The 19,079-nt window shown below is 44.2% G+C and overlaps 2 protein-coding genes across 3 annotated transcripts in view; one reads left to right on the forward strand and one right to left on the reverse strand.

Moving 5' to 3' along the window:
* Positions 1-579: 579 nt before the first annotated feature.
* DDX28 (DEAD-box helicase 28) lies at positions 580-2,493 on the reverse strand. The gene has a single exon (XM_081920348.1). The coding sequence runs from the start codon at positions 2,390-2,392 to the stop codon at positions 734-736; it is 1,659 nt and encodes a 552-aa protein (XP_081776474.1). The 5' UTR covers positions 2,393-2,493; the 3' UTR covers positions 580-733.
* A 1,034-nt stretch (positions 2,494-3,527) lies between these two features.
* Positions 3,528-19,079, forward strand: part of DUS2 (dihydrouridine synthase 2) — a 37,018-nt gene continuing 21,466 nt past the window's right edge. The window contains exons 1-14 of one of the 2 annotated variants that reach the window (XM_081920369.1): positions 3,528-3,836; positions 5,532-5,671; positions 6,862-6,907; positions 7,725-7,816; positions 8,127-8,170; positions 9,221-9,281; positions 9,880-9,927; positions 11,205-11,270; positions 12,625-12,695; positions 12,866-12,952; positions 13,892-14,060; positions 14,928-15,049; positions 15,934-16,077; positions 16,835-16,922. In XM_081920369.1, coding sequence (XP_081776495.1) covers positions 5,546-5,671; positions 6,862-6,907; positions 7,725-7,816; positions 8,127-8,170; positions 9,221-9,281; positions 9,880-9,927; positions 11,205-11,270; positions 12,625-12,695; positions 12,866-12,952; positions 13,892-14,060; positions 14,928-15,049; positions 15,934-16,077; positions 16,835-16,922 — 1,164 coding nt within the window. In that variant the 5' untranslated portion in view covers positions 3,528-3,836; positions 5,532-5,545. Of the gene's footprint in view, positions 3,837-5,531; positions 5,672-6,861; positions 6,908-7,635; positions 7,817-8,126; positions 8,171-9,220; positions 9,282-9,879; positions 9,928-11,204; positions 11,271-12,624; positions 12,696-12,865; positions 12,953-13,891; positions 14,061-14,927; positions 15,050-15,933; positions 16,078-16,834; positions 16,923-19,079 lie in introns of those variants that run through there. The other variant, XR_014170775.1, reaches the window with a different exon arrangement.

Consider the following 19,079-nt stretch of genomic DNA (forward strand, 5'->3'; position numbering starts at 1 on the left):
CAATGTGAATATCACTGAAGTAAAGGGGTCAAATCAAGACTTAACTCTCTTTGATTTCATTAGGAGTTAAGTTCAGCTAACAGACTGGCTTCACGTGCATAGGAACATACAAATATTTTCCTGTCACAAGTCCTTTTAGCTCTGTATTGTCTACACTGACAGGATTGTCTACACAATCCAGGATTAGAGGTAGGGGTTTTTCTCAGCTCTACCTCATGATGGCTGGGATTGAACCGGGAAACTTTGGCATGCAAAGCATGTATTTCACCACTGACCAACAGTTCATGCATCAAGAAAAATGTGCAAATGGCAGAGGGACAAGAAGAGCCCATTGAAAAGTTCTGCCCCAAATTCTCTAACTGCTTTGGCTGCTTAGGTAAGAACAAGAAACAAAGGGTGCTTCACGTATAGGTTGTCATTCTTTCTTTGAAGTTGAATCTGACCTCTATAGGTAAAAGCAGTAAGGGGATCACACAGAATAGTTCCTCCCTCCCCTTTATCTGATGGATGTGCTCACCTAACACACAAGCATGAGCCTACATGAAACTGAGAAGTCAGACAATTCCATTCCAACAGTAATTTATGCTTGTGCCTTTAATGAGTACACATAGTTATTTGGTTGGGCTGCTCTTTTGCACAGGTTCTCAACCTAAGTACACAGAATGTTTGATTGCACTTACACAGTCAAGTACCTATTCAAACATCACTTTAAACTAGAATCCTTTAGTGAGACTCAGGGCTTTTTCTTTTTAGACAAAGCTTCTTTAACAACAGGTTCCATCCCTGGCAATGGAGTCCTTTTACGAGCTGCAGTTTCTATTTTCCGGACAAGGTCCACATCCCACCTGTGGGTTACAAAGCTAACTGCAGTCCCAGGGAACTTACTGCCTGTGCGACCAATACGCCCAACACGATGCAGATAATCGTGCAGTGTTGCTGGGAAGTCATAGTTCACAACTAGCTCCACATGGGTGGTGTCCAGACCCCGGGAAGCAATATCAGTGCATACTAAGATGTCAAATTGGCCTTTCTGGAAGGTGTCAAAGATGCCAGCTCTCTCAAGTGCTGGCATCTGTCCTTGCAGGCGTAGGTGTTTAATTTTATGATCATCCAAAATGTAACCAAGCCAGTTGACAGTGCTGGCCTTGTTGCAGAAAATCAAAACAGCTCCAGATGAGGGCCCCCGGTCTTTTATAAGCTGCAATAGCTCCACCACCTTGTCAGCGCCTTTCAGACGCACAAACTTTTGCTCAACATGAGGTTGAAGACGATGCAGACTAAAGCTGGTTAGGACATTGAAGCTGCTCAGATCAGTGACTTTACTCAGCAGGTCACCCAACCCCTTTGGAAGGGTGGCTCCTACAGCCACTAACTGGGCTTTAGGATTCCAAACATCACCAAGTTCCTCAGGGCTAGTGGCAAAGAAGGCATGCCGAAGCACATCTTCCACAAGGTCTACAAATGTGGGATCCAGCAAGGTGTCCACTTCATCCAACACTAGGCAGCACAGCTTTTCCAGGGACAATCCCTTTCTCTGCAAAGCCTTATACAGTGCACCTGGTGTGGCCACCAAGAGATCAGCAGGACCAGCCCGGAGCTTCTGCTGGACAGAGTGTTTGCCCCGGCCACCACCTATATCTGTCACCTGCAAGTCCAGTGGAGTGCACAGGTAAGAGGCAACGCGTCGCACCTGTCCTGCAAGCTCCCGGGATGGCAACACCACCAAGGAGCGGGGGGCAGGGATAGCAGCGGCCCCATATGTGAGGGCCGGGGATTGCAAGAGCCGCTGGATAAGGGGCAGCAGGTAGGCCAGGGTTTTCCCGCTGCCAGTCTCTGCAGCACACAGCGCATTGCATCCCGTCAGCAGGGGAGGGATGGCACGTATCTGCACAGCAGTGGGCTTAGAGATGCTGAGAACATCCTCTAAGATGGAGGCCAGCTGTGGCTGCACTCCCAGAGCTTGGAAAGAGGAGGGAGCAGCATCGGGGTCTCGCTCCTGAGGCGCCTCCTGTCGCATTCGCTGCAGCTGGAAATAGTCCCCCCGAGACAAGCGATGCTTCCAGCCAGCCGAGACCAAGGGCGGCTGTTCCCAGCGCCCCACCGTGTGGCGAGCGGCTTGGCTGAGTTCCGGCCGCCGGCTCCGCAGCAAAAGCTTCCCGGTCCGAGGAATGTCAGCTGCGGGGGCGCCTCTTCCTCTGCGCCTGAAGGAGCCCCGCTCCAGCCGGAGTTGCCATGCACGCGGGATCCGCACCACCTTCTCCTTCTCCGACTCCGGTGCGGGCGGCGGTCCGCCGGAGCTCGGGCGGAGGACCCAGCGGTCGAAAGCAAGCCGCAGCCACGGGGAAAAGCGGGTCGGGGCGCCCCGAGAGGCCCCGCACGCAGCGAGAGCCATGAGACCGAGCCTCCGCAAAGCAGAATAGGAAAGTTTCGATAAGAGTCGCGTTCTAATGACGTCTCAAGCCCGCTCTTGTTTCTATTCGGCGATCGGCCTCACCGCATGCGGTCGTCGGCTGATGACGTAAACCGCGTGCGCTGTGCCGCGTTCAGAGAATGGACAGTTGGTACGCCATAGAGAAAGAAATAGAGTGATACTTCCGCATGAAGTTTCCAGCCGGGATGATCTTACAGAAATATAACAAGATATTGCAGTCACACAAAAAAGGTCTGTTTATGGACTCTTTATGCACGTAGAGTGGTGTCGCTCTATTGCTGTGGTACCTCCATAGGTATCATACCGTATCTAGCACTTCATCATACCGTACCTAAATATTTGAGGGCTGATGCCCAAAATTGTAACGGTCCAAGTCTCTGTTGTTTTCTATGGACATCTCTCAATTTCCGAGGGAAGAACAAAAATGTTTCTTTTCATTTTTTAAATTTTGTTTTCAAAAGTAGAACTCGGAAATCGAAGTTGTATTTTTCTCTATTTCTATATCTATGGGAAAAGGGAAGACTTGTGCGGATGACGTCCTGCGAGGGGGTGGAGAAGGGATGGGCGCGCGTGCGTGGTAGCTGACTCCTCGAGGAAGGAGGCGGGGCTGAGTCCGGCGCGTGGTGAGTTCGTTGGGAATGGCATTTGCCTCCTCTAGGCCGCCCCTCTGCCCCTCTCCTTCTGAAGCTCCTTAAAGGGATAAAGGAGGCCCCCATCCCCTCCCCTAAAACCCCCTTCCCTAACTTTGGGCTGGGCTCTCATTTAGCCGTGCTTGGAGAAGAAAGCAGCAGAACATTAAAGGCGATAAACATAAGTCCATAATAAGTCGGCCTTCCCAAACCTGATGTCTTCCAGATGTTGAACCGCTGGCTGTGCTGGCAGGGGCTGATGGGAACTGGAGTCCCACAACTTTCCAATGGTTCCCCCCCCCCTTAACTGCCTTGGTCTTTTCCTCTCCTTGGTGCATCAATTGACCCTATTATTGGAGACCACCAACACCTGGAGGTTGCTTAGGCTGTTTAATATGCCATAATTAATTTGTTTAGTCATTAAGGTGCTGCAAATCTGGGTTGTATCTAACAAATCAGGGTTCATAATGTGGCGCCCTCAAATCCTCTCAATTATGGATCTTCTCCATTTTGTGCTCCCTTGGCTCAATGCCCTGTGTGGGGAAACTGCCCGCACCACCCTACATCTGGCACTGAACTCATGGTCAGAACAGACCCATTGAAATCAGTGCTGTTCAGTTAGTCGCGACTGATTTAATTCAGTTGGTTTCAATGGGTTTGCTTTTGAGTATGACCTAGTCAGATACAAGCCTTTTCTCTCTTTTCTTCAGCAGACTAACACAGGAGCTCCCAAATTGTAATCTAGGAACTGTTTGTGAAGAAAAGCAGAAGCAACAGTATGTTTTATTATTTGCTAAAAAACATGTAGCACCTACCACAGCATATTGCAATTGCTACAACAGACAGAAAAATCATTTGAAGTGGTTTGCCAAGACACTGCAGTTTTCAAGTGGCCATGGGGAAAGAAGCTTGGGAACCACTCAACCAACACACTTAGTTAAAAGATGAAGCAGGACTTTCATTGATTCTTAGTTTGGAGAGGGCCTTGTAATCAATACAGTCAAACGAGATCTTCAGTTTCCCCAACAGATTGCTTTCCACCCTCTGCTTGAAGGCCTGCAGCAGGGTTGAAAAGCTATCCCAAATTGATTAGTTCCATTGTTGAACTGCACTTACTTTTTAGTTCCTTCTTATTTTTCTTGCCTCTGATCATCCTTTACCAATTTGTCTGTTTCCTTAAATAACATTGTATTGTAGATGTGCTTGACTAGTGCAGAATGAAGAGAAGTAATTCAGAAGTGTTTTTGTCCCACTCTTTGGCCAAAAAAGGCCCTCAGAGTGACTTACAAATAAATCTAAATCAATGGACAGCCCCTGTCTGCAGGTTCCCCAAGAGACATGACAAAAAAGGAGAAAGGATTAGGGAGTACAACAAGCTCAGGTGCCATGTCTTACAGAGTGACCAAGTGAAAGGGGGAAAATTATCACACATCCCAGTCTCCCACAGGGGCAGTAATTTCAAAGTGCTTGCCTAGCTGCCCATGAGGCTACTTGCGTGTCAATACCCCTCCCCCCCCCAGAAATAAAGACACAGGAGACGTTGATTAAGGTAATTGGGCATGAAAAGGCCACAACTTTATTGATTAGAGAATTGAAGGTATTGGCCTTAGGCATTGGCACCTATCCACTACCCGGCATGGTGACCGGGATGGGTTAACACGAACCGTGGGGGGTCCTGTTGAAGTACGCCAACTAGGATCCCACGGGTGTCACCGCTCGGGGGCGTGCCGGAGGCCCTTACCTTCCCAGGTTTCGGACAAGACAACGCCCCCCGGAGTCCTTTACCGGACTACCCCTTTTCTTGGGGAAGGTGATGGCGTACCTTCCCCCCGATCCATTTGCATAACAATTGAACCCCCAGCCAATGCCTAACCGCCAATACTAAAGAAAGTTGTGACGTTTGCTACGAGGTAGGCGAAAAAACCAAAAGGCCGTAAGTTCGCCAACTTGGAAAAATTCCTACCAGGCCCCTTGCGGCGACCAACCGAAGTCCATAGCAAGGTCATATCTACCTAAGCTAACCTATACCTAAGGGTGGGTGGGATGGGAAAACCTCTCAGCTGGCCAGGAGTAAAGAGGGTGGTCCCTGGGCGTGCCTGGCCTTAAGTATGCCAAGGCCACGCCTCCCCCAGCCGGCCGATTGGCGGACGGGTGGAAGGCACGCCCAGGGATTCCCCCAACTCTCGCTGGGGCAGCAGGCCAGCCCCCGCGCTTGGGGGAGGGGCAAGACCGCAACCCCCTCTCTTCCCCCATGGGGTCAGAAATGGCTTTGCAAGAAGGGGGAAGTGCTTTGGAAATACTTGCTTGGGTTGGGGCCTGACTGAGAACTAGGAAGGAAATGAAGCTTCCAGCTCATATATAAGTTCCCACTCTGAACTGCTTCTTGGCTGAAGTAAGATATACTATTGTAGTTTGTCTTTGTCTTTGTTTAACAATAATTCAATTTTGCCCCCAAAATGTTTTCATTTCAGACAATCCAAGAAACATGACGGTGAACACAACATCGCTTTCTTTCAGAAATAAGGCCATATTGGCACCTATGGTCAGGGTTGGGACCCTACCAATGCGACTTCTAGCTTTGGATTATGGTGCCGATATTGTATACTGTGAGGTAGGGTGGCTGAGTCAATGAGGCAAGAGAATATTTCTATTTTGCTCACGTTGTTCCCAGTGGCTTGGCTTGCATGTTGTGTTAATTTTGTTTCATTATGGTTAACTGCAAACAAGCAGTATGTTGGTGGACGTTGCTCAAAACTTGGAGTTTTGCTCTTTCTTTTGTCGGGCTGTGCCTGCCACACCAAGGGCCACAAGCCTTTCCTCAACAGCGTTTTGTGGAAAGTGATGTGAAACTCTGCCAAAATCCTCTCCGCAATGCAGGAAAGTAGGAAGAATGCATGAGCCCAAGGCTTGCAGTGGCTCCTTCCTTCTCATGCATGTAGCATTAAACCATGGTTTAGCATGGTGCATAAATGTAGCCTCTGGAGCAAATGCCCTACTCCTGGCTTAAGCAGCAAAAGGAAACTTCAACTCAGAACTTAACAGTGTTAAATGCTAACCAGGGTTTACATGTCTTTTTAAAATTTAAGGCACTTATACTTTGCCTTTTAGCCAAAAAGGCCCTCTTACCAAAATGAGTACTAAGATAGATCCTTCCCTCAGACCTGTAATCTAAACCCTACAACACACGAGGAAAAAGGAATGGGCAGGAAGAGGGAAAAGCAAAGTCTAGCAGAACTTCTTAAATGTGTTACAATTCTTATAACACAGTTATATAGTTCTGCTATGCAGATTTTAGCAGTCTAGAAGATCAGCAACTCATTGCTGATTCCAGTGGCAGTTCTGGCTGACTTTCTCTTTAAACACAGCAGTCCCTCCCTAAAAGCAACTCTTCTGGGAGCAGAGTTGGTGACCATGTCCAGGCAGGAGGATGGGGCAGCTCCTGTGACATAGTTCTCCCTTCAGACTGCTGACTTGATGGGAAACTCCTCATGGGAGGGACTCGATGTATCAGTGGTGGTTCTGGCTGTATTGTCCTCCCTGGAAGCATTCTTCTTCCAATGTCACAGTGTCCAAGCCAGGAGAAGTGAGCAACTGTGAATACATTTGTTAAGTTTTTCCTTAACAAATGTCTTGAAGCTGGTTAGTCCAACTCAAGTCCACTCCTGAAAGTCATTTTTGGATTCTGGTAATAGGAACCTGAGTCGGTTTAAATCATGATTAAGTTGGGGTGCCTTTGTGTATATGAATCCACCTTTCCCTTTGTTTGATGCATTTTTATAACTTTTGTCTTTTTTCTTGAAGGAGCTGATTGACATAAAGATGCTGCAGTGCAAGAGAGTTGCAAATGGCAAGTATCTGCTTATATATTCAGTCACTTGAGGGACAAATAAGGTGAGGTTATAGGTGGGGCTTTCCAGTTTTCTTCTCTTGGGCTCTCCATCATCCCATGCCATTATTTATACTTCCTGAGGCTGATGGGAATAATAGTTCAGCAACATCTGGAGGGTCAATGGTTCCCTGTACTTGGCTTAACTGAAGCATCCCTTAAACCAGTGTTTCTCAGAGCACTGGTAGAATCGTTTGTTGTCTTCAGCTTGTATTTAATTTAGTAGAAAATCTTCACAGACTGCTAAATATTCCCCGTAATATTGGCTAATGGAATGCATTCTAGCACAGCCCCAGAATGGGGTCCTTTTGACCAAATGGTTGTGTAGGTAATTGTGAACTTCTTCAACTATGAACTAAATAAACCTTGAAATAAAATAAATATAAGTACACTATGTCCCTTCCTATTGCTGAAGATTCAGGTTATAAGTTGCTGGGACTTCAACCTGTTCAGGATTGTTATTAGAGATAGGGGCACTCTGCACCAAAAAGCAGCATATAAATATTTGATATTTTGAGTTTGAAGTGTATTGTAATGGGCCTGCTTCCTTTGGAAGAGTTTAATACTAATCTAACAATGATACACCCAATAAATGTAATTGGGAAAACGGAAAGCCTGCCAATCATCTTTATAATGCATGCTTTTTTTAAAAAAAATCTGGCAGCAATTTTGTTTTTCTTTCTCTCTTAAGATCTTAGAACTGTAACACTTTGAGTGAAAAGATGGATGCATGCTTTTTTATCTTCATGCTGTTCTGTTTCCCTTTTCTGTCCTGCAGAGGTGCTTGGAACAGTGGACTTCGTTGCTCCCAATGAAAGAGTTGTGTTCAGGACCTGTGAAAGGGAAAAGGACCATGTTGTCTTTCAAATGGTAGGAAGTAACTAGCTCTCAACATCCTGCTATCCAAATATGATCTGTGGTATTTACATTTGTTAATGTACTGCTAAGGACAGTTCCAATGAGATCTCTTGTGATTTCATGGGTGTAGGAGAGTACATTGTTTTGTAAGGTTTGGATGAAATCGTGGGTAATTCTTGTCTGCCATGTATTAATTATTTTATTTATTTATTTCATAAAATGGCAACACTGCTTGATTGTAAAAAAACCCTCAAAGTGGTTCACAAAAAGGTAAAACTGTTTTTGTCTTATGTCTTTTTCTCTTTGCTGCTGTGCTGTTCAGGGGACAGCAGATGCTGAGAGAGCCTTGGCTGTAGCCAAACTTGTGTAAGTATCTGTCAAATTTTACCTTTTTATAAAAACCTTTTTCATCCTTTGGGGGCCTGCTAAAGAATGGTTTGGCATGATCTGTACCAATTCACCAAGCCTTGCAAATAAATTGACAAAAATTACTATCTTGCTTATTACTCTCTCACTGCATCCATTTTTGTGCATCAGGAGTAAAGATGATACTCCGCATGCCAGCATTTACACCTATACCAGGCAAAACAGTAGCTAATAAGGGCCTGCTTCTTTGTAACAGCCTAATGATGTGTTTAGGTTATTGTGCCAAGTGTCGCTTCCTTATATTAAAAGTTTTATTTTAATACCCCCAAATGGGACCTTGTGACAAGGATGAGGAACCATTTTCATCCTGTGGGCTGTATTCCCTTCTGGACAGCCTCCCAGGGGCAAAAGTAGATGGGCCAGAAGCACAGCACGGAAGACCGTGACAAGTGCCAGGGTGCACAGAAACGCCATTTACCTTCCCGTCACAGCAGTACCTGTTTACTTGCACTGGTGCTTTCGAACTGCTAGGTTGGCAGAAGCTGGGACAGAGCAACAGGAGCTCACCCTATCATGTGAATTTGAACTGCAAAAGTTGAGAATTTCTTCATCCACCCATGTGCTCCCCATCCAAGCAAACAAATTGCATGATCACTGTTCAAGGACACCTCCCAGCAAGGCAAAAGCTCTCAAGGAGCATGGGGATTGGCTTTTTCACATAATGCACCTTAAGCGTCTCTCTTGAGTTCTCCAGCCCAGCTGAAAGCAATGTTCCACCTGGTCTGGAAGAAGAGAAGCACTGCCACTTGGTGACCACCCAGTACTGCTGGGCAATGTAAGAATGGCATCAACAGAAACACCAGTTCTTAACATTGTGTCCCCACCAGCTGCCAGTGCCTTGGTTAGCCACCCCACAGTTGAGAGATGAGAGATTTGTATCTTACTGTTTTAATCCACCTTGGAGATCCATTGTTCAAAGGCAGTGTATAAATGTTTGGGGGGTCCTTTGGTTTTAACATACACAATTTCTTTTTCTCTCTGGCATTTCAGAGAGAATGATGTTGCTGGCATTGATGTCAATATGGGATGCCCCAAAGAATATTCCACTAAGGTAGGTTGACTCTTGTCCAGCTGTATTTTTTTTCTTCCGTTAAAAAGAATGCATCTTGTGTTTATGCATGCAGTTCGACTTAATATCCATTTTAAGAAATAGGTTCTTGTAGTTGCAGGATATGGGGAAGCCTCTTGGTGCCAGACCCACCTTCATACCTTACATTGAGTTGGACTGTTGGTCCTTCTAGCCCGGGGGTACAGGCATAGCTGAGAAAGACCCCAGCCTATCTGAGATGCTTTGAACTAAAGGGAAACTTGTGGTCCTCCATATATTGTTGGATTACAACTCCCATCATCCATGTTGACTAGTGCTAATGGGAGTTGGAGTCCACCAGGTCCCTCATTCCTGAATTGAAGATTTCAGGGGTTGAGAAACATGTACATTGCTTTGTATCAGACTACTTGTCAATACTTAGCATTACAGAAAGTGTAATAATGATCCATGGGAGCAGACATGATTTTTCTGCATAATATGTGGAGATTTGAAATTTTCATGTGTGGGTGTGACTGTACTGCTTTATATTCTTTTTGATAAGTGCCTTGTTGGTTCTGTGGTACAGAGATAATGAATGCCTTTTGTGTGTACCTTTTCCCAGGGAGGAATGGGAGCAGCACTCCTGTCTGATCCCGACAAGATAGAATCTGTAAGTAATTTCTGTATTCATTTTTATTTTGTCTTGCTTTTTGCTTTATGCTGTAACTCAACAAAGAATAAACTGCAAAATATCCTGGGAATTGGATGGGTTGGCAAGGCATTAAAATGTCTGCTGTTGTATCACGAATGTTTTAAGACAAAGGATGGTTTGTAGTGCTATTTTGCTATCTCAACAGCTATAGTTTTTGGATTTGGGGGCATTCTTCAGTGCAGGACCAAAGAACCAGCTTGTGCTTAGAATCCTTGATTTCTAAAGACTTCCAGAGCATATGGAATGTTATTGATTTTTTTAAAAAGTTATCAAAATATGTCAAGAATTAAAAGTCCTTGAAAGGATGAAGTACAAAAACAAGGTACTTGAACATTTCCAACCACCTGTGCATAGGACAAATGAGATTCAGAGAATGAACAAATAACAATGGGGTGCCAGAGTAACTGGTGTGCGCTGTTCGAAAGCTGATGAAAATGCAAGCATACCACAACTTTTTTTTTTAAGAAATCTGCTCAGAAGGAACAGTTGGGAGTAGCATGAAGCAATTGTTCTAGGGATTAGTTAAGTCAAACTTCCCAGCATGGTGCTCTCCAGTTGTTTTGGACTTCAAGTCTTTTGCAAGCATCGCAAATGGTTATGAATGATGGGAGCTGTATTTCATAACATCTGGATGACACCAGGCTGGGGAAGGCAACTTTTGACCTCAAGATATGTGGTTTATTATGTTGTGTATTTTTGTGCTTTTATACTGTGTGATCCTCGGGTGAAGTCTGGTATATAAGTAAAACAAAACAAACAAACAAAACAAACGGTCTGAGCAGATAGTGAATTAGATTTAAGATGTTGTTCACTTTTTAAGGTGCTTTTGCTCCTCCATGCTTCTTACTGAGAAAGGAAGTGAAGTGGGGAGGGATGGGAGCAGAGCAAGTGAGGAAATCTTAGCAGTACTAGCTAGGCATGTCAAGAAGAAGAAGAAGAAGAGTTTGGATTTGATATCCCGCCTTTCACTCCCCTTCAGGAGTCTCAAAGCGGCTAACATTCTCCTTTCCCTTCCTCCCCCACAACAAACACTCTGTGAGGTGAGTGGGGCTGAGAGACTTCACAGAAGTGTGACTGGCCCAAGGTCACCCAGCAGCTGCATGTGGAGGAGTGGAGACGCGAACCCGGTTCCCCAAATTAGACGACTACCGCTCTTAACCACTACACCACACTGGCTCTGGCAGACTGAAGTCCTGCTTTCCTTTTGCTGAAACAGTCCTTTTTTGTCTCTTTAGATTCTGACTACCCTTGTCAAAGGCATTTCTAAGCCAGTGACCTGCAAAATCAGAATCCTGCCGTCAGTAAGAACATCTTGTGGTTTTTGAAACATTGGATCTTGGGCAAATGTGCAGTGCTTTGACCAGAAAGCACAGTAAATTATGATAATACAGTAATAGTTGTATTTTATCAGAAATGAATAAAATAGCACTGCTGCCTAGGCAGTCTATGACAAACCAAGGAAGCTTAAAAGGATGGAAATCATTAGCTTTTAAATTTAAGATGGCAGGCAATATATCTGTTGCAAAAGCCAGCTCAAAATAGTTGCTCAAGCAAATGGTTTAATCATGCAGAATACTGCAAAGTTGGAAGAAGCAACTCTTGTGAAATTTCCCCTTCTGTGAATAGGAAAATCAAAAGTTGCATCCATGCACAATCTGTCTAGACCAGAAATAGAGACCCTGTGGCCCTAAGCATTGTCCCTGGTCCTTGCTCATGCTGACTGAGGCTGATAGGAGTTGAAGTCCAGCAACATCCTGGGTGGACGGTGCTGTCACTAGTTGAATTTGGTCTCAGCAATAAGACACGAAAATTCATTTTGTGGGGTTCAGGCTGCTATTCTGCACACATTTACCTGGGAGTCAGACCTCTTAAACATAGGGAGATTTACTTCTGAGTAAATATGTATAGGATCGCTCTGTTAAAGTTGTTTGGCAATGAGCCAAAGAGGGACGCGGGTGGCACTGTGGGTAAAACCTCAGTGCCTAGACTTGCCGATCGCATGGTCGGCGGTTTGAATCCCCGCGGCGGGGTGAGCTCCCTTCTTTCGGTCCCAGCTCCTGCCCACCTAGCAGTTCAAAAGCACCCCTAAGTGCAAGTAGATAAATAGGTACCGCTTTATAGCGGGAAGGTAAACGGCGTTTCCGTGTGCTGCGCTGGTGCTGGCTCGCCAGGGCAGCTTCATCACGCTGGCCACATGACCCGGAAGTGTCTCCGGACAGTGCTGGCCCCCGGCCTCTTAAGTGAGATGGGCGCACAACCCTAGAGTCGGACACGACTGGCCCATACGGGCAGGGGTACCTTTACCTTTATTTTAATAAGCCAAAGATAGACATAGCTCCTGCTGGCGTAGAACATACATGGAGAGGGGAAGCAGAACTGGGATGCACTGGCCTTCCCTCTCTGGCATTAGGTATGTACAGCTCACTGCATGTAGACCCTGTCGTCACCCCTCAAAGTTGGAGTGTAATGTTTTGTTCACTGGGCCTGTGTGTGTAGGCTCTTAGCCAAACATGACATAAGGGTACAGATGTCAGGCAAGGCCTGCCCATTTCCCATCACTCATTGGGCATATACCCAGGTTATCATAGAGTTACGTACTGCCTGCATTGAAGGGAACTTGCAAACAGATGGCGGTTTGTGACTCTCCATTTCCAGAAAGAAGAAACAATAAGTTTAGTGAAGAAGATAGAGCGGACTGGTGTTGCTGCTGTTGCAGTTCATGGAAGGTGAGTTAATTTTCCGTCTCTCTGGAGCAAAATAATTTCTGGTTAGCCCTTCTTGAATGTATTTCTGCGCCGCAAGGGCCTGGCTGGCTGGAATTACATCTGCGAAGAAGAATGCTCTGCGCCAGTAATCTTTGATCTGTTTGTTTCCTTTCATTCTCTTCCTTGCAAAGGAAGAAAGAAGAGAGGCCTCAGCATCCTGTCCACTGTGATGTGATCAAAGCCATTTCTGAAGCAGTCTCTATACCAGTAATAGCCAAGTAAGTGGGACTAGATTGCTACCTTTTGTTGTGAGGCATCCCTATCTAGCAATGGGCAGAATGTTGAGGAAAAAATAGAGATAGGAACTGAAAGATTCATTCATGATAAATGACATCATACTAGCACTCAGAACAACGTGTACGTAGTCCTAAATTCATTTTTTTTAAAAAAACATTGGTTTAGCATATTGTTTTAATGTGCACTCAAACTCCAAAATTCCCAGAAATTACAAATGTTAAGGACTTCGCATCATTTAGGTGAGCTTGACATAGGATGTTATCCTATCCTGTGATTAATTGCAGCTTCAGCAGTACCTTGGAGCTGGGTGCCTGTCAGGGGCAGAGTGGTGGACCCAAGTCCCAGATTTGTCTGTTGGCTTAAAAGTTAAAATTCTCAGGATTCCCCAAACCACATTCTGTGCTGGTGCATATCCACAGTCGTGCAAGTTCCTGATGTCAGTCCTTTTATTTTGGCTGAAGTGTTTCTGCTTGCTTTAAAGTATTCCTGAGCTTTATTATTATTATTATTATTATTATTATTATTATTATTATTATTATTGTTATTATTATTATTTGGACGCTCGCTATGAATAAGAAGTTTTGCACAATTGTTTTGACTACTTTGGTGATAAACTTCCTTTAATCCTTCTGCCTGCAACAATAGCACCAGGTTTGAGTACCTTTCAGGCCTTTGCTGGATCAGCATGATCTCATAAAATAGTGGGGCACATTGTTAACCAAATGAGTCTAATTAAAACAGTGCCATTCTTGGCTTGCAAGGATTGTAGCATAGGGAAGTATTCATTTTAAGCTTTGTGGGGTTAATTGGAATTAAACTACATTGCTGTAGCTTGGTGTTTTGTTTTGTTTTTTAAAAAAGATTAAATTCTAATACTGAGTTTGTTAATACTGATAGAAGTAATGCTGTTCTTATTTCAGTGGAGGCTCTCATGACTTCATAAAAGAATATTCTGACATAAAGGTCTTCCAGCAAGTAACAGCAGCATCTTCAGTCATGGTTGCTCGTGCTGCCATGTGGAACCCCTCTGTCTTCAGGAAGGAAGGTCCATGGCCCTTAAAGGATGTCATGCAGGAATATATCAAATATGTACGGTTTCTTGATTTCTGTTCTAAAAAATCTACATCCACTGTTGCTTCTGAATACCAGTTGCTGGAAACATTAAGGAGAGATAGAGTCCTGCTTGTGGAATTCCCATGGTCACTGTGAGAACAGGAAGCACCTTAAATTCAGCCTGGAAATGAATAGGCAGCCAATGAAGATCTTTCAGGATCATTGTTACCTGAACCCTAAGGGCAGCCCCATAGAGAGTGCATTGCAATAATCCAACATAAGGTTACCAGAGCACGAGTCACTGTAGCCACACTCTATCCAGGAATGATTGTAACTGGCAAACCAGTTAAAGCAGGAAAGACACTCCATGGCACTGAAACAAATGAGCTCTAGTGACAAACTTGAATCTGCTCTTTTAAGGGAAGTGCAAACCCTATCCAGAACATGCTGTCTACCCAATTTCCAGATTCAAGAGCTACTCCACAACAGCACTTCCATCTTAACGAGTTTCATCAAGCCCTTTGTTTTTAGATAAATAGGCCTTCAAGATAGTAGGATTTTAGCCAACCTAGGGATATAAAGAAACAAGATGGGATGGCCTGGGCTAGAACAGGATTGGGAGGCCTCCCCCCAACCCCAAGAGCCATTGATCCACAAATAATATGTTGGGAGACACTTCACACAAGGGAAAATGAGGGATAGTTTTGAGAAAGGTGAAAGTGTAAATAAAGGCAAAAGCATCCCTTCTCAGTCTACTTTAATAGATTTATATTTAGATACACTTACTATGAGCTGGATGAAATTCAGTAAGTGACTGAAGGAGGCCCACAGGCTGTAGGTTCACTAGATGATTGCAATCTGCTTTTTCTTCTACCATGTTGTTTCTTGTATTGCTTTCATCAGGCAGTGAGATATGATAACCACTACACCAACACCAAGTACTGCTTGTGCCAGATGTTAAGGGAGCAATTAGAAAACGCACAAGGGAAGAAGCTACATGCAGCACAATCCATGCAGGAAATCTGGTAGGAGTATTTCCTTTTGAACCAAAGTAAATAGCCCTTGGTAAAGCGACCACTGTACTGTGCCTGAGGAAGAGGGCATGGAAAGGGATGAGTTTTAAAATGTAAATGCATTTGAAGTGTGTTGTTAAGGTTGCTGTTTTAAATTTTCAGTTAAAGTACCATACGAGGACCCTGAATTTTAAAAAGTAGTTTAGGACTACCTCCTAGTAGTCAATGGTTTATTGCATCTAGTAGAGAGTCAAAGACAAGTCTTTGAGGTCAGAGCAGCATGTTCAGTGACAGATTGCATTCACTGCCAAGTGGCAGAGTAAAGGGGATAAAGAGGTAGGTAGGAGAGGATGCTTAACTTGGTCTACTGCTTTCCTCCGGCATTACCTACTTCCCAGTCACTCCGCTAACTGGGCTTCCAGGCACATAGTTGCTGCAGCAGAGTGGGGTGTGTGAAGATTGCAGGGCAAAATGGCAGTCAGGTTAAACATCTTCCTCTTCCTTACTATAACTTAGTACCCCATGCTGCTGCTTGGCAGCTGTTCAGGAGAGATCTTGGCTTTGATGTAAAAATGTAGCTCCAGCATAATCATTCAGGACAAAGGAACAAAATCTTTTTGGAAATCATCTCCCCACATCAGCTTTCCATGTTTCCAATGTAATCCTGCAGTTTTAAAGAAACCTATGCACACACTTCATACACAGCCGTGCAACAAATTTTGTGGCATAAACTGCCCAAGACATTTCTTAAGAAGTTATGAAATGGGAAAATAGTAATACCATCCCTGTGATAGATGCTAGTTTTGACACCTGATACATTCTTTAAAACTTCTCTGCAATTAGAGGGTATAGTTCTAATATTAATTTGGATGTATTGTGGCTTTGTTTGTCATTAGTGAAGCTTTTGAGATGAGCAGTTTTTACCAAGAAACTTCCGCTCTTTTGGAAGCCAAAAAAGCATCTCTAGAAGCTAGCAACCAAGATGAAGAAGACCACAGTGAAGATTCTGATGTCATAAAAATGGCTGTTAAATTTGATAAGTAAGAAAAAGGATTTGATTCTTCTGTTTCTTTCAGTACAGGGCTATCCCAATGTCTTCTGTTCTCCATTGAAAAAAACCTGCAAACACCCCACTCTGCCCCTGCCTTTAGTTGTGATGTTTTGTGATCACTTCCAGTTTCGACACAATTGCACATATATCAGACGCACCTAAAATGGTCACTGTCTGCATTGGGCACAAGGTTCAGCTTTCTGAGAGTCCCAGTTTTTGTATTTAAAGAAGCCCTGATGGTGACACAGATATGCTTGGAAGTGTGTGGGAAATGCTTGCTAAAATTTCAGGAGCCAGAGAGGAGCCAATTTTCAATGATTGCAGGCAAGGGGCAAGTTCCTTTGGTGCCCTCACAATACTCTTTAATTTTGATTATGATTAGGAAAAGTGAGAATTAATTATGCAGAATATAATAAATGAGGGTATGCAACCACGGTCTACTCAGAGTAGACCCAACAAAATGATTGAAACTAAGTTAATCATTGATCATTAATTCCATTGGGTCTACAACTCAGGTTGTAGAATTTGGATTTTATTGGCTCGGAATTTGGATTGCCTGGATGCAGAGCTTAATTTTTATTTTTAGCACAGGCACCACACAACCAGGTCAGTTGCCCATAAGAGTTTGTTCCTGCAGCCCTTTTTTTTGCATTGTGCCTGCTTCAGTCATCCTTTTGCCATCCAAAGACTTAACACACTCACTCTCCTGGGATGATTAATAATTATGTTTTTGCTTTTCTCTTCAGACGAGAATATCCCCCACAGATCACACCCAAAATGTGTCTCTTGGAATGGTGTAGGAAAGAAAAGCACCCTCAGCCTGTTTATGAAACTGTGAGTCTCTGTGTTCTGCAACAAGTACTCTTTTGAAAGACACAGTGTAATCCTATACATGTCTACAGTGGTACCTCTAGTTACGAACTTAATTCGCTCCGGACATCCGTTCTTAACCTGATACTGTTCTTAACTAGAGGCGTGCTTTCGCTAATGGGGCCTCTTGCTGCCGCTGTGCCAGCCGTACACGATTTCCATTCTCATCCTGGGGCAAAGTTCTCAACTCGAGGTAACTCTTCCAGGTTAACAGAGTTTGTAACCTGAAGCATTTGTAATCTGAGGCATTTGTAACTCAAGGTACCACTGTACTGAGAAAAAAGTCCAATTGAGTTTGATGGGATTTGCTACCAGGGAAATGGGCTGATTCACACACGAACATATAAATCAGCTTTCTAGGTAGTGTGCAGCATGATTGAAAGTCCAGTGTATCTGAAGGAGCGTCTCCTCCCCCATCATTCTGCCCGGACACTGAGGTCCAGCTCTGAGGGCCTTCTGGCGGTTCCCTCACTGCGAGAGGCCAAGTTACAGGGAACCAGGCAGAGGGCCTTCTCGGTAGTGGCGCCTGCCCTGTGGAACGCCCTCCCATCAGATGTCAAAGCTATAAACATCTACCTGACATTCAGAAGACATCTGAAGGCAGCCCTGTTCAGGGAAGTTTTTAATATGTGACATTTTAGTGTATCTTTCATCTTTGTTGGAAGCCGCCCAGAGTGGCTGGGGAAACCCAGCCAGATGGGCGGGGTACAAATAATAAATTATTATTATTATTATTATTATATTATTATTATTATTATTATTATTATTATTATTATTATTATTATTATTGTAGAAAGTGGTGCTCATGTTTTATTTCTATGTGGCAGTTTTGTCTGTAAATGAATATGCCACATGTGTTTAGTTTCTGAACACTTATTGAGTCTCAGATCAATGTGTGAGCTACCTGCAAAGTATAATTACAAAGATAATGTTGAGCAGGATTTAAGATTTATCTGTGGTGGCTGTTGGGCACATGCAAGCTGTTATCATTTGAAGTTGCAATAATTGTGTTTGAAGTTGTGACATAGAAGCTTCCCAGAATCAAAGACCTCCAGTCAGATATGATTTCAGCCATCTTTGATGCCACCCTCTGGCATTTATTGTAGGGGTATGTGAAACCTTCCACACTATTTTTTTGCAAAAAATTGCATTGCCAGAAGTTATTTTATATGTCTGGAGCACTTTTTCTTCAAAGATGGGCAGCTTTTACAAGGGTGGTATTTTCTGATTTTTTTTGCTCATTTCTTAGTATTAGTGCACATAGTTCCACATTTCAAATATAAAACTGTTCCTTGTAAGGGGAGAGGTGACTTTCTCATCTAGTTCCTCTGTGAAAACCCCGACAAACTGTTTTCTGCTTTTGTATTTACTGGATCATACATCCACCTTGCATCTTTGAAACAGGCTGTAGATCTAGTTCTGGTGGGCCTATTATCTGGGCTAAGCAACTTTACTGTTCAGGTGAGAGCTAGTTCATTTAGACAACTAGCATGTCAGGGAGTAGACTGGGCTAGAACTCTGTCAGCATCGCCCCTGAGCCAGTGCCAACAACTGGACTCATCCACTTCAACCCCGACTGGGCTAGGCGAGCTGGGTAGCACTTCCAGAGACCACCTTCTGCACAGGAACAGGTCAAAGTGCTGTGGACTCACAGCTTAGAGTTGTGAGCACCGGATTCACTCCCACAAGAAGACAGTCGTCGCACAGCAGAGTATAGCAGAGCATAAACGACTCGGAGAGCAGCTCTGTAGAATATCTTCTTTATTCTATCTACAACTATAATACAACTATATACAGAGCTAAATGGAAAAGCTGAACTGCACTGAGTGTCTGCAGCTGCTCTTAGCAGCAACCTTATCTATACACACGATCTCTAACACTCAGTCTCTCTCTGTCTCTCTCTCTCTCTCTCTCTCTCTCTCTCTTTGATGAGAGGCTGGAGGGAATAAGTAGAGAGCAGAACCACCCCTCCTCTCTGGAGAATCAGCAGAGACATCAGCAGATTCTTGGATATGGGAGGGGTGAAATCTCCTCAAACTCTTCTGCCTGACACCTAGATTTCTATGAGAAAATTCAGTTGGATGAGTTCCAATCTGCAAGGGGAAGTGGTACAGGCCAAAC

Source organism: Podarcis melisellensis (genome assembly GCF_964234715.1).
Source record: "Podarcis melisellensis genome assembly, chromosome: 8".
NCBI classification, from domain to species: domain Eukaryota; kingdom Metazoa; phylum Chordata; class Lepidosauria; order Squamata; family Lacertidae; genus Podarcis; species Podarcis melisellensis.